This window comes from Ctenopharyngodon idella, chromosome 3 (genome assembly GCF_019924925.1).
Source record: "Ctenopharyngodon idella isolate HZGC_01 chromosome 3, HZGC01, whole genome shotgun sequence".
Lineage (NCBI taxonomy): Eukaryota > Metazoa > Chordata > Actinopteri > Cypriniformes > Xenocyprididae > Ctenopharyngodon > Ctenopharyngodon idella.
This window is the reverse complement of record NC_067222.1, coordinates 32,705,911-32,730,081: the sequence shown is the minus strand read 5'-3', so window position 1 is coordinate 32,730,081 and position 24,171 is coordinate 32,705,911. Positions and strand designations below refer to the sequence as shown.

The window sequence follows — 24,171 nt, the reverse complement described above, 5'->3', positions numbered from 1 at the left end:
ACACCACATAAGGACAAGTTGAAGCAGTCACATGACACTGGACAAAGAGCTGAGTCATTATCAGTGTTGCCAAGTCGGGTTTTTCCCGCGGAATTGGGCTACTTTATCACTGTTTCCTTGGGTTGAAGCGACCCCAAATAACTTGATATCATGATATTTAACCACAGGGGAGCCACGGTAAATTCCGCGTAACCCCCCCCCCCCCCCCCCCCGAAACGCAATTTGGCGGGTTTTGTTGTAAAAACCTGGCAACCCTGTTGCTCTGCTGCAGAAATCATCCTCTGCAGAAGATAAGCACAGCCCATGCAGCAAGAGACACCCCACCCTGCGGAGACAGGCTGCAGTCTTGTATTTTGGGAATGCAGTTAGGTGGCAAGAGCAGTCCCTGTAGTAAGCGTGTGGAATCGGTCCCAAGCTAAAAGCTATTCATAGTTTAAAGCTAGGTTACAGTCAAACTATTGTTCTGATGAAGTAGTTAGCTACACTATCTACAGAATAGAGGTTATTTGGTAATATTTGTCTAAACAAAAGAAATGCATCTAACAAAATTTAACATGAAATGTGCCTTTTGCCACAGACTAGTAGTCCATTAGTGTGCACAATTTGTTGTGTCAGCACAAATTATTTTTTGTGGCATTAACATGACAAATTTCTAATTATATTATGATTTTTTTTAATGCCGTTCTTAAAAGAATGTTTTTGGATTTAATATGAATTAAGCTTATTTATATTAAATCTGAATCATTCTTTTAAGAACCGTATGAAAATCCATGATATAAATACAATTGTGATATGTAGTATTTTTTTTTTTAATTACCGTGAAACCCTGGATACATTTGGTGCAACACCACAGCCTAGTGTTTATAAAGTGTAATTGCACTTTCACCGAGTCGATTTAACTTGTAGAAATTAAAACAATTGCTCTAAAGCAGTTATTCTTAGCAACAACAACAACAACAAAATACATCAAATGACAGTTTTTGAAAAATGTTTTATTGAGTCAATGATGAAGAATGGGGAAGCATATGTTAGACTGTACAATGAAAAGCAGGTCTATATTCAGTACTGAGCACAAGAGTCTTGAAATCTTTAGTATGAATTATTTTGATATGAGGACTCAAAAGCATCCACATTAATCAATTTTTTTTTTTTTTTATAAAAAAACAACAACAACAACAACCTAAGTACATAAAAAAAAGGACCAATGTCTGAGGCATTAAACTGGAGGCACTAGGAATTCTTTGTGGCAGGCATAAGTCTTGCATAATTATAATAATCAAACGTGATTATCTGGGCAAAACCAAAAAGGTCAAATCAGCCATCTCTGATCAGAATCACGTTCAGGAGAAAGCTACAATGAGAAAGACTCGTTTGTTTATACACCATTCTCAACAATTCTTACAGGAAGAGCAGAGAAAACAAGCGTGAATGGCGTTCGTCTCTCACACATCACAGTGTACAGAAGAGGAATACAGCTAAAGTAGTGTATCTGTCTGCGCCATCGCCCTTCCTTTAAACGTGTCGACCGTTAGGAGCGCGCGCTAAACACGACAAAAACCAATGCGCTCCAACAGAGAGGCATCGAGGCGGTGCGCGTGTCAGTGGGTGACTGCAGCAGTGGCGGCCTTTGTCCTCCACCTGTCAAAGCTACACCGGACAGTGACATCATTTGCAAAAGCACTTGGGTTTGCCGTCAGGGCTCTCGCACGCAGGAAGTCGTGGACGCGTCCTCAGCCATTCCTCTGGGTTTTGGCAAGTGCGGAACACTTGCTTTATTAAGTTCAAAGGCTGTTTTAAGACTCGGCATGCTAGAACTAGGCAGCAAATACTAGAGGTCATTTCAGCATTCTCAAATAGCGCTGAAATTCACTCAAATCAGTCAAAATCTTGTGCTTGGAACATTTTGAGGTTAAGTGAAGGTCGGATACTAAAACGACAACAAAAGCTCCGCAATGCCCGGTTTGCTGGCATCGAGGGGCAGTGAATGGCACTAGAAGACACAGGACACTGTCAGTGGAGCGTGAAGACGTAATACTTGCTTTTCACACGAGCCTCCCGGGACTTCAGCCAGGGGCGTAGGCAGAATTCGACACCAGACAAAGAGTCCTCTACTGCTGCCATCTGAATGCATAGACGACAAATACAGGCATCATTCAGCGCAAAAGCTGAGATGAAGCAGCTAAAAGAGCAACCTTGAATGGAGCGAACTGCGGGCAGGGAGTCAGTATCTCTGGATTTGTGGCAAAAAACAGCTATACATTTCAGTGTAGGTTACATATCTGTTAGAAAAGAGTGAGGAGGGTGAGGTGCTGACTATTTACATAAGATACTAAAACAGTAGTATTCAGGGCGGACATGGCACTATACAAAGTAGCTATACACAACCATTGAGGGAACGAGGTTCACATAGTAAGATCTATCCCTTTTGAGGAAAGTTGTTCGAATTATTGGTACCTTAAACATGTGGCACTTGAGAATACAGACACTTTTGTTAGCGGGTTCTGACCAAAAAGCCAGTATAGTTTGGTTGTTGTGGACAAAACGGAAAAAAGAGATTTAAAACAAAGCAAATAAATTAACAAGACACCGTTTTTTTGTTCCCTGATGGATAAAGAAGTTCTTCCAGACTCTAGCTAGGGCAGAGCGGAGGAGGATGTCTGCAGGCCAGCAAGGAAATGTGATTTCCAGCCACTGATGGAGAGCTACAATTAGTGGATGTTCCTGAAGGCGAACAGTTAATTTCATCGCAACGCTAAAGTGGTCTACATTCGGCCCTGAGTTTATGCTGTAAGCATACTGTATCTATCAGCTCGCCTAGCGTGGCTAACCACAGTATAAGTTCAGTTTATCAAGTGGTATGAATTGTGAGCGTTATCCATCAGTAGAGGAAAATCAGAGTGTAAACGTTTTGAAACATAACTTAAGAAGTTTATCGGTAAATATATTCATCGATCTATATATAAAAAAAAAAACGAATTCTAAAATTTTACAATTGATTAGACATCTACACGTTAAAAACACCAATCAAAATGAGGGGGGAAATATTAAGGCCAGGCAGGTATCGACAGAAAGGCTCAGAACATAGTTCCTGTTAAAAGGTTAAAACAGCATTTGCATCTCAACTTGCTATTTGGTCAGTAATAAAAGGCTCAAAAGGTTACAGATCGAGGACAGTGCTAGAATCTCTTCCTGCTTTCTTCCACTTTTTTTTAAAGGGAGGAACGCATAGCGTTTGGCACCTTCTGCGAGAGGGTGGCGCTCAATGACACGTACAGCTTCTCTTGGCAGGACAAGTGTGAGTGTGATGCACTCTCTTCTCTAAGAGAACAACTACCCGCCGTCCCGTGCTCCTGACAGACTGCTAGGCTAGGCCTTCTTCCTCGCATAAAAGCACGTCAGAGCTATTCAGAAAGGTTACTGTGTGGAGTACAAACATCTGAGCAGAAGAGGGTTATTTTGGAGAGATCTGAAAGGAAATGGCTGGACCAGCATCACTGCAGCATGAGCTGTTTGAGGTTGTCGTGCAAGATGGTGTCCTTGACGTCACGGAAGACCAGGCGAATGTTCTCTGTGTTAATGGCAGTGGTGAAGTGGTGGTAGAGGGGCTTCTGCTGCTGGTCTCGCCGCTTGTTCCGGAAACAATCCACCAGGAACTTCTGCACGTCCTCCAGGCTGTGCGGCTCCCCTGTGTACTCGGGGAAGTAGTCCTTGATGGCCACCGTTTTGACCTTCTCCTCAAGCAAGTCTGTCTTGTTGAGGAAGAGGATGATGGAAACGTTGCTGAAGACGCGGTTGTTGACTATGGTCTCAAAGATGTTAAGTGACTCCATGAGGCGGTTGGTCAGCCGGTCCTCCATCAGCACCTGATCAAACTCGCTGGACGAGACAAGGAAGAGGATCGAGGTGACGCTGTCAAAGCACTCAAACCACCTGCGGCGCTCCGACCGCTGGCCGCCCACGTCCACCATCTTGAAGGGCACATTCTTGATCTCAAAGTCGTACTCGTGAATGCCCTTGGTGGGCTTCCGTGCCAGCAGGATGTCTTGCTGTGTTGGTAGATAATCCTGTAGAGAGAGAGAGAGACAGAGGGACCATCAACCATTTATCAGAGATGTGATCAAAGCAACATTTGATAGGGACATCTACTTCGGAGTCAAGCAGGCATCAAATGGAAAAACACATTTATGATGTTCATGATAAAAAAAAGATTGTGGTGTAAAGCTTATGACGAAGCTGGCGAGCTCCAAGCACATGCGCTTGAATCATGGTGGAATGAGATTTGCATGCGGTGGTTGATATGATATTAAATCATATCATGCGGCAGCAGTTTGCATACCACACATCCGGTAGATGCCACTTGAAGTCTGGAATACACTACACAACTGTGTGCAGTCTGAACAAATTTTAAAACACAAGACGTCATACACTTTAATTCATTTACACACTGTAAATGGTTAGAGAAAACCTGGACATTTTCTGTGCTTTTCTGTAAAATCTTTCAACTCTGACTAACCAAAATTTGCAGACTAGCTCTGACTTTGGGCAACTAGTGTCGACTCCAGACTGCTAATTGGGGCGAAAATCTGGGCAAAATCTGTGTAGTCTATTCCAGTCTTAACCCTTTGAGGCGTACGATCACACCGGTGTGATTAGAACGTTCAGCGCATCACGTGATCAACTGCCCAATTCAAACGTGCTTTCGCACAAACCAGAGACGGACGCGTTCTGCGCTTTTCATAATATCACAAATATGCAATGTTTTTTTTAACCACATAATGTTTATTTTAGGTTTCAGACATTTAAATACACATGAGTAGTAACAAAACAATATATTTAGAGTTTGTAAAATACACACTGATGTCTATGGAAGTGGCAATAACAGTAATTTCCATTATAATTAGACGACACGTTTTATTCACATCAGATACACATTGTGTAAGTAACTTTAAAGTTTACTTTATTCTTCTCCCAGTTCACCAGCTCACTTACTTTCATGTATTTCAGGCGAAGTGGATGAGTTTGTGCGTCGTAAATCCAACAGATCCGATTCTCTGCGCGGCGCAAACTAACATGGCGGCGCCCATTGCGCATATAGCTCAACTAACGTGATCATTATAAAGGTGTTTAATCAGCAAAACACATCCACTTGCACATATTTGACAATCGGAATATCAGATATTCCATGCTATAGTCAACAAATTTGTTAATATTTTGAATAAAAAAGAAAAAATGAACTAAAAGCAGATCATCAGTTATTCAGCGCTATTGTGACTGTGGTGTGTGAAGTGACAAGCAATGACGCGTCACCATGGAAACAATAAAGTGATACGTTCTAAATAACGGTCGCTTTGAAAAACTCACGCTGGGGAGTCAGCCAGAATATTCTCAACTTACATGTGAAAGGGTTAAATTAAACTACTAGAGAAAATAATAATATTCAACTAAAAAGGCATTAAAGGATTAGTTCACTTTCAAATAAAAATTACCCCAAGCTTTACTCACCCTCAAGCCATCCTAGGTGTATATGACTTTCTTCTTTCTGATGAACACAATCAGAGGAATATTAATAAGTATCCTGACACATCCGAGCTTTATAATGGCAGTAAGTGTTACCAAACAAGTATGAGCTTAAGTAAGTGCCTCCATCCATCATAAACGTACTCCACACGGCTCCGGGGGGTTATGAAGTAAAATATCTAGCTTCCGTATCTAGCTTTGCCTTCCGTATTCAACTTACGAAGAAAATGTAAAACTCTCGCAGTTCAAAATGCTTACGCTACCTCCTACGCCTTCCCTATTCAACTTACGGAACTGACGTGATGCCAGTTGCGGTTTTTTTTCCCGTAACTTGAATACGGAAGGCGGTCTGGCGGAAGCTAGATATTTTACTTCATAACTTGTTAAATATGGATTTTTTTTTTTTTTTACACAAATGCATCGCTTCGCTTCAGAAGGCCTTTATTAACCCAGCGGAGCCGTGTGGAGTATGTTTATGATGGATGGATGTGGATGGAAGCACTTTCTTTTAGCTCATACTCGTTGATCCCGCTCACTGCCATTATAAAGCTCGGATGTGTCAGGATATTTATTAATATTTCTCCGATTGTGTTCATCAGAAAGTCATATACACCTAGGATGGCTCGAGGGTGAGTAAAGCTTTGGCTAATTTTCATTTGAAAGTGAACTTATCCTTTAAGTCAATTTGATATTTTCCCTAATGATATTGCAAACAAGCCTTAACAATTCTGTAGCAACTGTCAACTCTTAAATGTCTTTTTTTTAGTGAAATTAAAGAAAATTTATTTAAATTAGAGAAATTAAACAATTTAAGAGGTAGAAAGTTTAGAGCCTAATATAGGAAAATATTGCTGTTTATTTTCCACATGAATAATAAGAAAAAAAGTGTTGACAGGAATACAGATACAGTGGGGTCCAAACCAAAGACTACTATGAGATTTTCCCCCATTTAAACCTAGAAAAGATTAAGACGTTTAAATAAAAAAGTTATGACATAAAATGAGAAGAAATATTTAATTTAGAAATATTTAATAATTAGATTTCTACTATTTAAATTTGTGACCCTGGTTGTAATGAGAACTTTATCCTCAGGAGAGTGACATAACGAATAGTATGACAAAATTGTAGAGACATTCATGAAATGAAGGAATGTGATCTCAGACTTGTGGACTTCATTGTATGATCTCATCAAAGTTTTCCCTACAAGAAAAAAAAAAAAACGTAAACACTGACAATAAATCAGTAGTAGGTAAAACTCAAACTGCTGGGACAGGGCAAGAGGAGAGGAGAGGGGAAGAAGAGAGAGAAAAAAAAAAAAGCAAACAACTATTACAGCCAGCTCACGGCTCATTCTCCACATTGTTGGCATACCAGAGTTGGGGGTTGGTGGGGAACAACATTAGCAAAAGGTGAATCTGGATCGATGCACTGGCCAATACAGAGTGTAAGCGCAAATGCACACAAAATGCATTAGATGAAACTCTACACTAAAGCAAAGCAAGACATATCAAGACGATAAGAGTGCTCAGTGTTAGCACATAAAACCTGAAGTACATTTCTGAAATTCCAGACAGGATAACATCAAATACACCTGCCTTGAATGGATATGGCATCCGTCATGGCGGTACTCATGTCTGGATGCTGCGCCCATGGAAAAGTTGCGTCTTTTGTGTTATTCTCAGATAAGTAATTGACCCTGAACAATTCTTGAGTAACTATTGCTTAAGTTTTTAATTACCACAGAAAAGTATTTCAACTCATCCAACATTTTTGTGTTGACAGAGACAAACTTACATTTCATTGACTTGCATTGTGAGGAACTGCAAACACAGTTTTGGTTTGCTTTTACAAACTGAAGTATGAGTCAAAATTATTATCTGTAATCATCAGCATGCTGCAGATGCTGTCAACGGAGCTTAAGTTATATCTAATAATGCTTTAAGATGTGAAATAAAGATTTCTATTTCTAATGAAGATTAATTGCTTTTTCCATTGAGAGATTAAGATTCAAATGTTACCAACCAAACATACACACCTCTCCCTGACACATACTCAGCATAGAGTTATCCCTGGATGGAGCTCTGGATAGTGTTAGTCCAGGAAGATTTGTCTGTAAGGGTACTGTTTAAAAGCACAGCTACCTGACAAATATAAATAGTTATCCCTCTGCGTGAGGAAGATCCATTTAGATCCGCTCTGATGGATAGATCCGTTTAGATCCGCTCTGACGGACAACAAAAAACTCCCTGAAACAGTGTCGGAATTCTCTGTTTTTACTGTTATTTCTATTTCTTATGCATTCCATTTTTATTATTATGTATTTGGTTCTTCTTTATGTAAAGCACTTTGAATTACCATTGTGTATGAAATGTGCCATACAAATAAAATTGCCTTGCCTGCATTTTGTCACATGCCTGAGGTAACCTTTCTTCCTCATCTCGACCTAAATATTTATGAGTCTGGGCCGCTGAGGTCTGTCTTTCCCCAAACATTTGACTCCCACACTACATCCACCCAAGAAAGATGAATGTAAACTGAAACAAACACATACTTTCCAACAGAGTCAAGCGGCCATTTCCCTCTCTGAGCACACTCGGAAGCGTGCAGTATTTCCTCTTCCTGTTTGTCGATGGTGTGATTGCAGAAGTGGGTCCACATTGCCGTGACGTGGCCAAATGAAGAGTAGCCAGTCTGAGGCGTGCCGCCTGGGCCAGAGTGCATTCAACTCTGCTTCCTTTTTCTCAGAACAGAAATTTAGTGACAGACATGAGAACCGAGATCGAACGACAGCATGACGTCAAGGAGCGTAATATAGAAAGTAAGATATGTGGGGAAACAAGCGAATGGTCCTTTCAGTCTCTCTTCCTAACGTGGCATTAGTGCTTTGAACAATATGAACCAGTGTGACTGTTTTCACAAGTCGTGGATTTAAACCAGGTTATCTGATCCTTTGCTCTAGAACAGAGCTGTCTGGAGTCAAAGTTGAGATACTAATCACCACATTTACTGCAGTCAGCAGCGTCTAGAAAGAGCACAAAACCGCAAACATCCGTTTAGTACTGAGAGAAAGAACACGAGCGGCAGGCAGCAAGTCACATGACGCAAAAGGAACTGCACTGGGCCTCATGCGTCAGCCAGACACTGATGCTGTGACAGCTGCATAGATAGTCTCAAAAGATCTGCTAAAAACTAATTTGTCAACAGACTCCACATATATAAATTGCAAAGGAAGTGGGATTAAAATAACTAGAGTTCTCAAAAAGTTCAAGTACTAAAAAACAAAAATGATAATTCTCAAATGACTTAGCCTTGTGTCATTCCACATACGTAAGACCTTTGTTTATCTTTGGAACACAAATGAAGATCTTTTTATTGAAATCTGAGAGGTTTCTGTCCCTCCATAGACAGCTATGTAACTGACAGGTCCAGAAAGGTAAGAAAGATGTCATTAAAGTACTCCATGTGACTCCAGTGGTTTAACCTCAATTTTATAAAGCGACACGATTGCTTTGTTTGCGCAAAAAAACAAAAAAAATATTGTACCAATTTATTTACAAAATAATATTATCCAAAGCTTGTTCACGCAACAATGTCAGCTCTTGCACGAACACAAAACGCATGCGCCGCGATGCTCTCGTGAATGTGTTGCAGATCAAAGTGGTAAATTAGGCCTATATTTTGCGCAAACAAAGCACTCGTGTCGCTTCATAAAACTGAGGTTAAACCACTGGAGTCACATGGAGTACTTTAATGACGTCTTTCTTAACTTTCTGGACTTTGAAAGTGGTAGTTGCGTTGGATCTCTATGTAAAGACAGAAACCTCTCAGACTTCATCAAAAATATCTTGATTTGTGTTCCGAAGATGAAAGAAGGTCATACGGGTGTGGAACGACATGAGGGTGAGTAATAAATGACAGAATTTTCATTTGTGGGTGAACTAACCGTTAAAATAAAAATATATAGAGTATTTGTACAGTGTCGGCAATACTGACTCAATTCAGTACCTGAGTGCTGTCATCATGGTTTGAATATGGAACAATTCTAGTCCAGGCCTATTGAAAAATTAGTGTAAAGACTACTTTTTTTTTTTTTTTCCATCAGACTGAGTCAGTCAGCAAGTCTTGATGGCTGGTTTATAATCTATAAATTCATAAGAAAACAGTATTTTCCATCACTCCTCATCAGCGTGAGCACATGGATCATCTGAGTAAGAAAACCCTCACGTTGTATGGTCATCCTTAATCACGCAGCCTCATGACACAGTGTCCTCTCGACTGATTCTTTCAAATATCTTACACAAAAACTAAAGACTGATGATTTCTCTTGTAAAATGTTGTGCGAAAAAAGTTGCTATAGGAAGTATGAGAAAATGTTGACACGTGACCTTTGACGTCAGCAGAGCTAGTTTCACTTCTCTCTGTCTGTGCTGGCTGGTGAGCAGGGAAACCCTGTCAAGGCCCACAGCATTGTTAAAAAAAACAAAAAAAAAAAAAAAACAGATGGGCATTCATCTGTCTGACATTATCTTCAGCATTTGCTATTCAGTATTTCCTTCATGCTCTGCTGTATACAGTGATTTATTTCAGACAAGATGATTCATCTACAACTGCTTTGATTGTCTCAATGTAAAAGAGCTCTTTAGCAAATTTAGCTGTTTCTGTACTGCACTTAATCATTCAATATGAAATGGATCAGCCTCTTGAATGCAAGTACAGACTGAGATGTTTATTTGTTTAATATACAATTTAATATGCACTGGACAAAGTCCTTCCATAAGTGCTTTCAAGAGATTGTTGATCCAAAAATGAAATTTCTTTTTTTATTGGAGGAAACATAAAATAAGATATTTTGAGAAATATTTTATCAAAACATCTGCAGAAGACAGTAGGTTACTGGTTTGCAATGACATGAAGGTGAGTAAATGACGACAATGTTCATTTTTAGGTGAATCTCTTTAAGTCACAAGTAAAAGGACAAGTTTCCTAAATTTCTATTCTGAAACTACTGTCAATATTTATCTAATCACTTTCCAGGCTTATTTCCACAGAAATTAAACACTGCAATTTACAAAGATGAATGCATATTAGGGCTTTTCACACTTTAAACAGTTAACCCTGGGTCATTGTAAACTCCGGGTAAATGGAATCATGGGTTATCTTCCTTCAACATTTCACATTACTTAAAATTTACCCAGGGTTAACAATTAATCCTGTGTATTCATTAGGGATGGGAATAACGGCGTTATAAATGAACGGCGTTACTTTTTTCAGTAACGAGTAATCAAACGAATTACATTTTCTCCCGTTACAGTTACTGACAAAAAAAAAAAAAAAAAAAGCCGCGTTACTATAATTGAGCTCACTGAATTGGTTTTCATCTGAGTAGGCTCTTTCTCAGCCATAGGACCTGCAAAGTTTTTCTCTGGTGTGTGTGTTGGGGTGGGACACATGCTTAATGATGATGATTGGTGTGTGACTAGAGATGATAGACCTGCAAAGTGTTTTGTTGTAAAGAAATAGTACAGGTTAGTCATACACAAATATAATTTTAAACTGATAATAACATACGATGCTCTGTGTGTGTCTGTCAGAGCATGCGAGCGGAGCTCGAGCTCAAACCAGAATACCCTTTGTGACATGCTGTGACATCAAAATGTGAAATAAGTTTTTTCTAGTCAACTAGTAGTTGTTCATTTAAGCCATCAGTTGACTAATCACATTTATATTAATTTAATTTCTTAAATACTGGAGAGTATAAACCATAATAATGAGCTTGCCATATAGAACCGGCAAAAGTAATTTGATATGAATGTGACAAAAACAGCAAGGAGACATTTTAATTGTATAATGTTTTCTGAATCAGTGTTGGCTGCAAAGATGAATTTGGCATTGTAACGCAATAGTTACTTTCCCTGGTAATTAGTTACTTTTATAATGATGTAACTCAGTTACTATTTGTGAGAAGTAACTAGTAACTATAACTAATTTTTAAAAGTAACGTGCCCAACACTGGTATTCATTAGGTATGTTAACGATTAATCGACGATCGATTAATTGTCGATAATTTAAATCGATAAAACTTATCGAACGTCGATTAAGCAGGTTCATGAGCTTGTGTGCTGCTCAACCGTGAAACATATAAAGCAGACACAATGAAAAATGAAGCAAGTGCACCGGAGATATGTTTGGGACAATTTTACATTTTACGGTGATCATCTTCAACTTCAGCGCATGCAGCACAAACAGCAATGCACAACTAATAATGAATATGATTGGGACTGTCATATTGCATAACATTATAAAGAGAACAATATTGTAATAAAACATTGTGAATTATTTGGGTTTAGTTGCCGTTTAGTTGTTTCATCGCATTGCTTCAGAAAGAGCGCGTCCACAATGAGTCACGCATTCTGAATATCATGTAATTTAGTTCAAGTTCACTTATACATTCAAGTAATTTTGTGCAGATATAATTTGTAATACGTTTATTTTGTATATATCTGACTAATCTCATATAAAACGTTTCTTTGAGTTAAATAACGTGCTAGCAAAGTGCTCTGGTTTACCGGTGTCCATTCAGAACGCGCAGCTCAAACAGCAATGCGTGACTAATAATAACTGTCATATTACATAACATTAATGAGAACACCATTTTAACAAATCGTTGTGAATTAATCGGGTTTAGTTGCCATTTTAAGCTCGTTGTTCCAGGAAGAGTGTGTCCACAACAGGAGAACACATTCTGACAAGCACACATCTGAGGCGGCGTTGGTGACCCATTGTATTAGTCGTTATATTTGATTATTAAATAAGTATTTTAATAAATGATCAATCACATCAACTCATTTTACAATCTTACCAGCCCTTTATTTAGACTAAAACCCCTTCTCTTTCATTTGGTGAGGAACATGGCGTTTTGAGCAGCATTTGCACACTCTGTCATGCTGTTGGCTATATGCCACTGCAGTATTAAGGCTAATGATTAATCGATTAATTGATCGTTAATTTAAACGATCGATCGATCGATCGATCATGGGAATTTATGTAAATAGACATCCCTAGTATTCATACACTGCTTTTTCATACTGTATATTCCTAAACCTGTGTTAACACCATTATTTGCATATCTGCGGTGTCAATGTCACTAACTGGACGAATGCTCCAGAGAAGGGTTTCATTACTCGGGGTAAAAAGTGGTGCTAACCCCACTTCTAAATATACAAGTGTGAAATAGTCCTTTACCTGGGGTTATCGTTCTAAACACTGGGGTTACCAGTGTTTAGAACGATAATCTAACCTTAATGATAACCAAACCTTAAGCTCAGTGTGAAAAGCCCTTTTGTTTATTACACACTCAGCTCCATTAACAATTTTACTGTGTTTAAAGCCATTCGACAAAACTCACTCTAAAATGAGTGCAATAAAAGACTGCACCTGTTGGTTCCCAACCACGTTCCTGGATGCACCCAAGTAAATAAATAATACTAAAATAACACTGTCAATTCACTCACCATTGGCAAGTGTGGCAAACAAAGCTTCCCGGACATAATTATGTCTTACATAAGACCATAATATTATAAAAATAAAAATATTTTGTAAAACAGAACAGGTCATTCTGTAACTTGCAGCATCATATACAAGATGACTCATTCTCAACTGCTTTCATAAAAATGTGAAGGGACATTGTTTTTTTTTGTGTTTTTTTTTCTTCTTCTAATATTTAAATTTTTGGTTGCTTAATGCGAGCAACTTTTCATGTGTCGGTACAGAGTTTTAGAAAAATATTTTTTTTCTAAATAGACAAATTAAAATGTAATTATAGCTGTAAGTGTTCTTACTTTGTCTTAAATATTCCGTGTAAGCATGAATATTTAACAGATGTTTGTCTTTTTCCCCCTCACTTTCTGTCATTTCAGGGCACCAATGTCTCTGCTCTGGAGAAAGACATCGGTCCAGAGAAGTTTCCCATTAATGAACACTACTTTGGACTGGTCAACTTAAGTATAACACAGCGCCAGACTAACCCTAAAACACACACTTGGCTTCACACTGCACATTTTCCATGTCTCCTTTGTCTGACACACCCATTTCTGGTCTTGGAGTCTCTGCTAATGAGTTGACCTAATTCAGGTGTGCTTGATCAATTAGACATGCAAAATGTGGTTGGAAACCACTGACCTAAAGCAAAGTAAATTACTTTAAAATATTTTAATCATTTTCAAAAATAAAAATAAAATATAAATAAGATAAAATATAACTAATCAATCAAAAAAAACAAAAAACAAAAAAACAAACATGCGACACCAGCACAGACAGAATGATGACATGCTTACCGGTGTTCCGAGTTTGTCCAAGTTATCCAAGAAATATTTCACCGATTCACCCTGAGAATGACAAAGAGCAGAGAGAATCAGTCAGGTCCTCAAAGCACTGTAAACTGACAATGAAAACAACTGAGCACAAACGAGACATAGTCATTACCAGTTCACAAGGGTAATTGAGGTTCCTTTCTTCATAATTAGATTTATCCCAATGAACTTATGTGCTCATGACAAAAAGGTTATTATAGTAAAATGTTGTCAAATAAACCCATCAATCAGCAAAAGTGTAAAATGTGCAGAGATAAGCACTTGAAGAAATGAGGGCCTCAAACATGTGAACAGACGGATGTGACTCATGAAAACCCTCTGACAGGATGTCAGTAATCAAAGACATATTTTAATTTGAAAGAAAATGTCACTGGAATCTTTTATTTATTCCTGTGGGGGAATTCTGTATAGGCTTGCTGCGGTGGTCGGCGTTACACAGCGTTCGGCCGTACGCTGATTACGTTACTTGACCGCCTGTGGCACCGCCCCCTGTGCCGAGTCACAGGACAATGAAGCAGGAGTCAGATTTCACTTATGGCGTGAGGATGTGAGAAAATGACTGACAAGATGATGGCGGAGGATTTAGTGCACAACAGATCTCATCTTGTAAAATGTGCGGTCAGTATCATCTCTCTTTATACACGTAGTACGTGTGATTGTGAATTGCAGGCCTATACAGAAAGTACACGATCACATAATATCGGCGTTATCGCAAGTTTATTTACCGGTGTAAAAATTCCCTCACTGCAACATCCCTAATGCTGTATTGGTATTGATAAGAGTTCATACTGGTGACTCATGGCTGTACCAGAACCAATTCCAGCTTTAGTCATGAATTTGTGACAGCTAGCCTCAGTGTGGTACACCACCAACGAACACAGGATGCTAGAAAATGGACAAGCTCCAATTTACTCCTGGCTAAGTTCTTTTTCATTCTCTACTTAGGGGTAAAAAGGTCGCTTTTAGGGCTGGACGATTATGGCCTACAATCAAAACCTCAATTAATTGAACATTTTACCTCGATTACGATTAATGAACGATTATTTTGTTTGGTTTTTTTTGCCCTCATAGTTCACTTACAAGGTTTGTACTGTAAATATGATTGACTATTAAAGGTGTGATATTTTTTCCTATTGAAAGAGTGATCTGACATAACAGCTCACTTTCAGCAGTTATTTTATCTATGGTTCGTAACATTTCTCACAGATTTCTGCTCGTTGTAAATCAGATAAAGATAAATTAGCACAGTACCAGTACGTAATGAGAGCGATTGCGTGTGTGAATTAGTCATACCGTCTCTCTATTAATTGTGAAGCTGTGGGTTGTAAATAGTTACTTCAAAAGTAGAAAAATATATGCTATAATAAGTTTGAGTTTCTAAGCTACTTTAGTGATAAATCACAGGACAGTGCTGACAACTAGTTTCTGCGTTCCTCTGTGCGTGCGATCTTCACGTTTTGTGCAGCTACTTTTTGTATGAGTTTTCGTGCCACAATGCAGCTGCGCGAGCACGGTAGCTCGATATAATACACATCCGATCGTCTAAAATCGCTTGAATGTCCAAACTGGCAAACCTTAAAACATACAACTGACAAAGTTTAGTGAATACGCAAGGCTCACCGCTCGCGCGCAGTGACTGTGTGTGTTGACTCAGCGACGCGTTCACCTCCGTGTTGCTTTTATGCCACTGACTGGACGGGGCAGAGTCACGTGGCTATTTAAGGGGGAAGTAATAACAGGATTTAAAAAAAAAAAAAAAAAACGACATGTGAAAATTACGTCGGTTAGAGGTTCTGAATTTCGGTTTCTGAATTTTCGGTTACTTAGATTAATCGTCCAGCCCTAGTCGCTTTGGCAAAATGTATTGAACTCCAGAAAAGAACTCCAAACGAACTTCGTTTTGCTCCGATTTTGTTTGAAATGTCACACCACTTTGTTCTTTGATTTAGCTTAAAGTATATCTGGGCCTTAAGGAAGAACACACCAAGGCACACTCTGGAAAATTAAAATTGTGAGTAACAGGAACAAGCTGTCCAGGAAACAGCAACAGGGCTTGAGTTAATGTTCCGTGACGCTCAGATGTATAACGGACCAATCAGCTGCTTGTAATTTCAACAGTTTGGCATGCTGACAGGATAGCAGGAAGGAGCTCTGTTCTGCTTCCTTCTCAACATCATGCTCATCTTTCTCAGCGCTTGAAGAAGCTGTAGAACAAAGCTCGGTGAGAGAAGTTGGGGGAAAAAAAAAAAAAAAAAAAAAAAAAAAAAAAAAAAAGTCTTCCTCATTTCCTACACAAAATACCCTTTAACAACATGAGAGCATCTATTTGCATCTTGGGGTTAGCGGAGGTCTACAAGAGGTACACGCAGGTCTTTTGAGGTGGCTTTCAGTAGAAAAGGGATTATGTCATAAGAAAAACCCCTGGTAACCCTCCCCCAGCCAGGCAAGAAGCCACAGCCAAACTGTGCTGTTCATCAGCAATGAAGGGTGTGGGCACACAGGAACAACATGCTCAGAGCAGGCCAGGATATCAGTTTCTGAGCAATGCTAAAAAGGAAGTCCTGTTAACTCAGCAACACCTGAAGCACTGTTAATGCCTACTGTTCATTAAATGTAATCTGTATATGACAAAATGTATAACATAACATAATATAATATAAAACAGTGTATATTTACATATACATGCATATATAAACCGTTTAAACTTGAAAGAAAATTTGCGCAAGTGTATTTGCGTGCTGTGACGCGGCTCTCCATGTACACGCTTGGGATGAGTACACACATCTCACAGCACACGCAAGTTCTCTTTCGCGTCTTACGGATCAATGTTTAAATTGGCAAGGTTTAAATGAGTTTAGTTTAAACACAGATAGCAACGTGAGATGTTCAGGTCTCACCTGTGCTCGCGTCGTGAGCTATCAACACCCGGGTGATGACGGCGTAAATGACTGGTCAGAGCATTTGATACGTCATTGAACATTTGTTTATAATGAGTGACTGTTTTGTCCATGTTCTTTTGATCATTGCTGTTGTAACGTCTTGGAAAACTAGAATGCATACCCATCGACTGAAACATACATTAGCCGAATCCGTCTGTCTTCGGAGAACCGAACGTTATATATATATATATATAAAAAAAAGAAACCATATACTGCATTTTCCGGGATTTTTTCAATCATCCCAAGGCAACCTAAACGATTATAATACAATACACACTGGGATTTCTGGTGAATAAGAGAGCTACATAAGTCCAAATTTATTTGTATAGCGCATTTCCCACAGTTTCAGTTTCAATTTAAATAAATGTGCTTAGGCATGGCATTTACAATGTTGTTTATAATGAATGCCACTATAATTTATGTTTGTTTTATACCGTTCTGAATACAGTTAAATTTAAAGGATTTATTGTGGAGGGGAATTAAAATACATGTTTATAGTGCTTAAAACCTTTGTAAATGTTTTGTTTTATTTATCTGCATTGTACATTATTTCTGAATGTAATAATAAAATGTCATTTATACACAGATGCAACTTTTAACAAAAAAAAAAAAACATTTACCTTCAAAATAAACACAATATCCCCTAATTTTATATTCCCTAATTATAATATTGCTAATATTCGATGTATCATCCAGCTCTAATGTATAAAGAAAATATGGAGACAAACTAAATAATATAAATTAAGTTTATTTGCAATACTGCATAACAGAATGCTTGTCTTGTATGTCTATTTGTCTTAACATTAGTCATTTTTCTTCTCCATACTTCAAAATATGGAAGATTACATTTTAAAAGAAATATATGAGATTATTAGTAGCTTAAAGGAATAGTGTACGAATTAACCTGTTAGCAGTCCACTGTACTGCCAGCAGTACACATACCTTTCAAAAGAGACCAAAACCATGCATATACCCTAAATGGTGTAAGAACGGCATGCAATTTACTTTGGCCCTTTTAGGCCAATTTTACAGGAATGTTAAGGGGTTAACAACATTATGTAAAATCCCACATATTGGACAACCTAAATGTCAGGATAATTGGCAGACAAGATGTTTAATAAAATAGCCTAACTGTTATCTGAATAAAAAGAAATGAGCAACAGTGAGGGTCAGAAAAATATCTCCTTCCCTAGGCCTCACATTTGCAGGCATGCACGAGGGTCTTCATTTTAATCACAGCTCAACATTCCTTCATGGATCACACAATCCTTCTTCTAGATCCTGGTAATCTTAGGCTGGGACGAAGGGAAGGGGGAAGACAGGCAAGCTTTAAACCTCAGGCTGGTCAGCCTCTACTTACACTAGTCCAGAGTATTACAGAAATGGACACAAAACGCATTTTACCCTACAGCTGTCCCTATATGGGGTGGGCAGAAAGCAGTGTTTGGGAAAACAGGAGAGAGCGCACTTGGGTGGATGTCTCCTATCAAAACATCTCTTCCGGTGCCTTCAATCTGCAGACATCACGGATCCTGCGGTAACCACAGCTGAGATGAGTAGTGCTGAAGACGGTTTCATTTTATAATGGAGTATGATCATCTAAATTGAAAAGGCAGTGAGCATTTTAAAAATGCAGTGTCTCGCAAGTATTACCTAAATCAGATTAAGCCTTTAGTAAGTGGGGCTGGAATGAACCTTACTGACTCATACAAACGCTCTATAAGTAAACCTTGTAATGATTCACCAAACTGAAATCGACAGTTCTAAACTATTTCCTGGCTTTTAGCTCAAAGCAGACATTAAAAAGACTACCAAAAGGAGACGGATCACAATGTCATGTACAGGGGTAGTGAGAGCAGAACAGTGAAGACTAAAGCTGTGGATTAGGATTATGCAATGCCTAGAAATGAGAGGAGGGGTGGAGCAAGGAGGAGCCAGTGGTGAAGGGTTCTTGGCTGTAGGAATCTAGAACAAGTTTTGTTTTGTTGCATGTTGGGTGCATACCATAACCCCCAGGGGCTGGAGGGGCAGAGTTGTGAAAGCAGGAAGCCTGATAATGTTTTGCACTCGACACACGTGGTTTGTGGATTACAGGGCACAAAAGTGTTTTGTTTTGTTGCCTTCACTCACACAGGCTGAATGCAAATCACCAGAGCCTGTGGCAGAGCCGAGGGAAGAGGCTGCCTACTTAACAGGCGAGCTGTATGGAAGCCTCAGCGGTAATGGATGGATTTGCATTCAAGCAGCCTTTGCTCAGTGCAAATGGAGATTCCTGAGCTTGGTGAAGAGCAGATCTACACCGTTATCAGCTCCACAGATCAGTGTCGTGTTGTTTCTTGTCCTAAACAGCATGCATCCGCTGCTCTGCTTAAGTCCCAGCATGCCCATGCTGAGTCAATCACTAGAAATGGACAAAGACCACCTTCATCCCCCAGCAAAAAAAGCAAACTCTCTGTGCATGACACCAGTGATTTCCAAAATAAATAAAACTACATCAACTTGTGCACAGGGAAATATCACGTAACGTTTCACGTTCAATCACAATAATACAGCCACCGTGGGCTGTTACAGTCATGTCATTTTGGCTGACAATTAATTGCCATACAAATAATTAACAACTAGCAATTAAAATGTCAGTTTAACACACGTCACTTACAGAGAATGCTTGATATACTTAAAGAGCCATTCATGAACGATTTGCACTTGCAATGCATGTTAAACCTTGTATAGCGTCAGTGAGGCACAAAGTACTACAGCACCAGAAGAGAGACATAAAAACATGACTTTCATGCTGCATGGATAATCGCGATCATATGATGTATAGCAGCCCAATTTCTTCCTTGTCAATTTTACTTATGAATGTTGGAAAACGTGGATCAGTCTGTATCAGCAGTTCTATCTCGTTCTTTGTAATCTCTACAAATCATAATAATAGGAGGCGGTTACTGGGTTAAATCACACATGTAAAATAGGGAAGTAACACATTAGGAACTGAGAGCATTTAGAGAAGTTTGAAGTTGTGTGCTAAGATGGCACTTGCTTATGTCAGGTGCTAATGAGGAATCATTTGAGATTTATTGGGGAAAATCCAAAATGATCAAACTAAAACAATAAGCTAGCTAAGTATTTATATAACAAAAACAATACAAAAAAAAAACAGGAATTGCAATCTGTAATCTAGGTTAGATAAAGACACCCTAGGGCAGAAAGTCTGATGATGTCAAAAGCAGACTTATGAAAAACAGTTCACAGCAGTCAGACCTGAGCACAACACTGATGTGGTTTACACATCCTCCTATATATATCTATATATATATATACACACACACACACCACCTTGGCAGCACAACTTTTAGTTTGGGTCTAAAGTTTAATGTATTTTTGCCCACCACAAGGCTTGTGTCAAATGCCAAAAAAATCTCATAGACTCTCTGCAGTGCAAAGCAGGTCACTATGACCTAAAGTAAAATTTGCTTTAAAAAAAAAAAAAAAAAAAAAAAAAAAAAAAAAAAGCATAATAACTAGCATTAAGTTGTAGTTTAAGACTTAATAAATACTCCTAGTTTTAACACTTTGCAAAAAAATGTTTTCTTATCATAAAAACATAATTTTCTCTGCATAAAAAACAACTTTTCTGGTAATGCATCCAAGGTTGTGCATGTAAGGGACAAACAATTGTCCCCAACAAATTCCATTTCCTGCTAAATATACAGTTTCACTCAGAGAAACATCACATTACAGAAGTGAAATGCATTATGACTTCATGTTGTCTTTAAAGATCACCAAAAGCTCACCAGCTGAAATTCCCTGCGCCGGTCATATGCGTTCTGTATGCCGCTGTCAGCCCAGAGGGCACGGATCGAAGGCAGGTACTGCAGGAACACTTTGGTCTCCACCATCCCCTGTGACCCCATGGCTGACCGTGTGTCAAAAGCCATCATGGTGTCTCCATGTGCCTGGTTTGAAGGGTCTCCCCACGGGATATGCAGCTTTTCTCGGGCATCCACAAGCACTCGAACACCTGTGATAACAGTAAAAATAGGAAATATTATGAGTGGCTTTCCATTGTATGAATGATGCTGTGTACTGACAGTAAAAGTTCAATATGATGCTGTTTTCAAGTTTAACATGAAGCAAACATTAGACCCCAAACACTTGGAAAATTTAGATGTACACAGTTTATAGTGCATTTATAGACTGCACAATTAATTGTTGAAAAGTACATTTTAAATCACAAGATTATCATTTTTATTTATAACAATAAACGACAAGGGGTCTGTATGAAAGTAAGCATTATAGCTGTGCAAAGGCCCATTAAGGTCATTAGTTGGGGGGGTGCTTATGAACTCATGCTCACTTTTCACTTTAGTTTTTTAATTCGTGATCATGCGTACCCTGTCTATAGGCTTATAAATGTGGACATCAGGGAGCCGTGAATGCGCACTCGTTTTTCACCTTTGAATTTGCGATCACAAGTACTCTGTGTATAGGGAGCAGCGGAACTGACCACACATTTTACAAGATGAGATATCTGTCGATGATTGTTGCGCACTAAATCCTCTGCCGTCATCCTGTCAATCATCTCATCTCTCCTTACTCTGGTCACACAAGTGAAAACTTTATGTGAAATCTGGTCCAACTGTAAAAAGCAAAATGACAGTACCCGAGGTGGGGAAGTAACGTAATCTGTGTATGGCTGAACACCGTGTAACACTAGTAACAAACTACTTCACACTGACTGCACGATTAATTGTTGAGAATTTAACTGATAAAGCTTAATGATGGGTTAAGTAAGGTCATCATTAGAGTGCATAGTTTTGAGGTGCGTTAGGCTCATGCGCAAAGCACGTGCAACAGGCACACACAAGGAAAAATATAGCTAGGGTACTGTAGTTACGTATTCTAAATGTATTAATGTCTTTAAGCCATGCAATGGATTAAGAAGGCTAGCCGTTTATTTCAAAAACACAACACAAAAAAAACCCCCTCCAAACAAGTGATTTCACAGATCACAAGAACTACCTGTGTAAACGCCACAATAAAAGTATATAGAATAAACAGCTTGTAGTAATATCGCTGTTTTAGCTGTGCGCTCCTATTCTATGGTGCATGGTAAATCAAGACCCGTCAGTCTGAGCGATCAAACCAATCCAAGCGCACTCAAGCTGTAAAGCAGTGTCTGATTGGTCTCTACTCATCATCCCTACCCACAAGGGATGGGCGATAACCCTATACTTAATACTTAAAAATATATCACAATATTTTCTGGTATTTATTGTGATAATTATATCAATGATGATATATAGTACCATTCACCACTGTTTTTGGCTATAAGTGATAGCTGCATGCAGTCTTGAGAGCCTCATAAACAAACTTTGAACTAAGGTAAAACATACCCATCACCAAATAGGCACCTGTAATATACAAATTACATAAAAGAATGAAAAAACAGTAAAAATCCAAACACCAGCCCTTGCAGAAATAGAAAAGTTGCAGATACACTTTTTTTCTGAAAAAGTGCAACTAGGGTTGGGTACCGAACTCTCTACTTTTAAGGGCATAGACCGAATTATGTCAGTACTACAGAGTACCGAATCACATTAAAATCGATCGGTGCCAAATTTCAGTACCTGAGAACACATCTGGGTGTGAGAGTAAAGTACGTTAGAGAAAGAGAGAGAAACCATGCGATGTCACCCCTGCAACTTGTTTAAACAACACACAAGGTCGATGGCAGTGTGGATAAAGTTCACAAAACTAGATGCAGACTGTGACAATGCAAATTGCAATATGTCGATAAAAACTTGAAACGCGCTTACTCCAGTCCGTATATGATTTATGATCCGCATTGGGAGCATTGTTAATCTCATCGCAGCGTTCCGAGCAGAATCCGCTCTCATGCGCGCTCCGCATGTTGTTACATACTAAATATTGTCACAGTCATATTTTCCATGCGTTGTTAGTCAAACTCCAGCTCGCAGCGTCGTGGAGAAAATGAAACAACAAGAGGTTTGGGCTTATTTATTTTTCACTGAAATAAATGTTTTTGTTATTACACAGAGATGGTGAGGTACCAAAAAAAAGGCACCGTTGGGCACCGGCACCGGATTTCAGGTACTAATACTGGTACTGGTTAAAATGTGAACAGTACCCAACCCTGTGGTGAAAAACGTCACACAATAATAATTACACACAATAGTAATTCAAATTAATTACAAGTTTGAAAGACAAACACAGATTCTGTATTTATTCATACTCTCATGGTTCAAACAGTGGCAAAATTAGTGCAAACAGCAAAAGTAACAATCCCAACCATGTCTTCAGATTAGGGCTGCAACAAGTGATTATTTTGAAAACTAATCATTGATTATTATACTGGTTAATCAGTATGCTTTGTTGGATTATTCCACTAGCAATTAGTTAAAATACTGAGTTATACTTTAATAATTTAAACAAGGAAATCACTTCAGCTTTTGAAAGTGTATTTTTAATGAATTTGTTAAAAATAATGTTAAAATGACGTACTGTGTTTTTATTAAGTCTGGGAATTGTAATAACTTTTTAATAAGAGTAAAAAATATGAATATGTAATATTGTGCAAGAATTTCTGAAAAATGCCCCTCTCTAGATTTTTTTTTTCTTTTTTACTAACTATCGAGTTTATGGTCACTGAATGGCTTTCCTGAGGTAAATGTAACATTTTGTGACATATTTGTTCGCAAGCTGTTTTATTGCGGTCTTTCTGTGGTTGAAACTCTGATTAAGTGATTACATTAGAGCTGGATTCATTTCAGTAAGTTGTACTGTATCTTTCAACAAACTTTTTAATATTCATTCATGTTTATTTCGTGCTGTAATAGCAGAAGAGAGGCGATAATAGATTCATGTGCCGCTTGACCTGAGGCACTACAGCGATGTCATGCCACATTAAAGAGCGCCAAAACCACATGTATAGGCCCTTTTCACAATGACGTCAGTTAACTTCCGCCTATCCACTAAGCAGTGGATCTGTAGTTCTGTATTATCTTTGCGCCGGCGACTTCTCGGAAAAATGCTTTAATAACTTTAAACGCAAACTGTTTATGTCAAGAATTTACACAGTCAGGTTCTTCTGGTAACGTTATTTATTATTTCCTTTCTGTAACTGCCTTGCTTAGGGTTTCCGCGAGCAGGAACTTTAGCAATTGTGTCCGTGAATTGAGTTTTATCACAACGATTGTGTGTCCACACAAATCTGTTAGCCTATTTGGAATAACAAGAATACTGTCTTTAAAAACAAATCTTTATTTTTAGAAACTGGTAGGCTATGATAACGGTATTGTTCTTGTGAGATTTATTTACAAGTA

General features: G+C 38.6%; 1 protein-coding gene across 2 annotated transcripts in view; it reads right to left on the bottom strand.

The window, feature by feature from the left end:
• Positions 1–971: 971 nt before the first annotated feature.
• Positions 972–24,171, bottom strand: part of gna13b (guanine nucleotide binding protein (G protein), alpha 13b) — a 33,792-nt gene continuing 10,592 nt past the window's right edge. For both annotated transcript variants that reach the window (XM_051888152.1, XM_051888153.1), the window contains exons 2-4: positions 20,620–20,846; positions 13,851–13,901; positions 972–4,064 (exon numbers count right to left, since the gene is read on the bottom strand). In XM_051888152.1, coding sequence (XP_051744112.1) covers positions 3,492–4,064; positions 13,851–13,901; positions 20,620–20,846 — 851 coding nt within the window. In that variant the 3' untranslated portion in view covers positions 972–3,491. The remainder of the gene's footprint in view (positions 4,065–13,850; positions 13,902–20,619; positions 20,847–24,171) is intronic.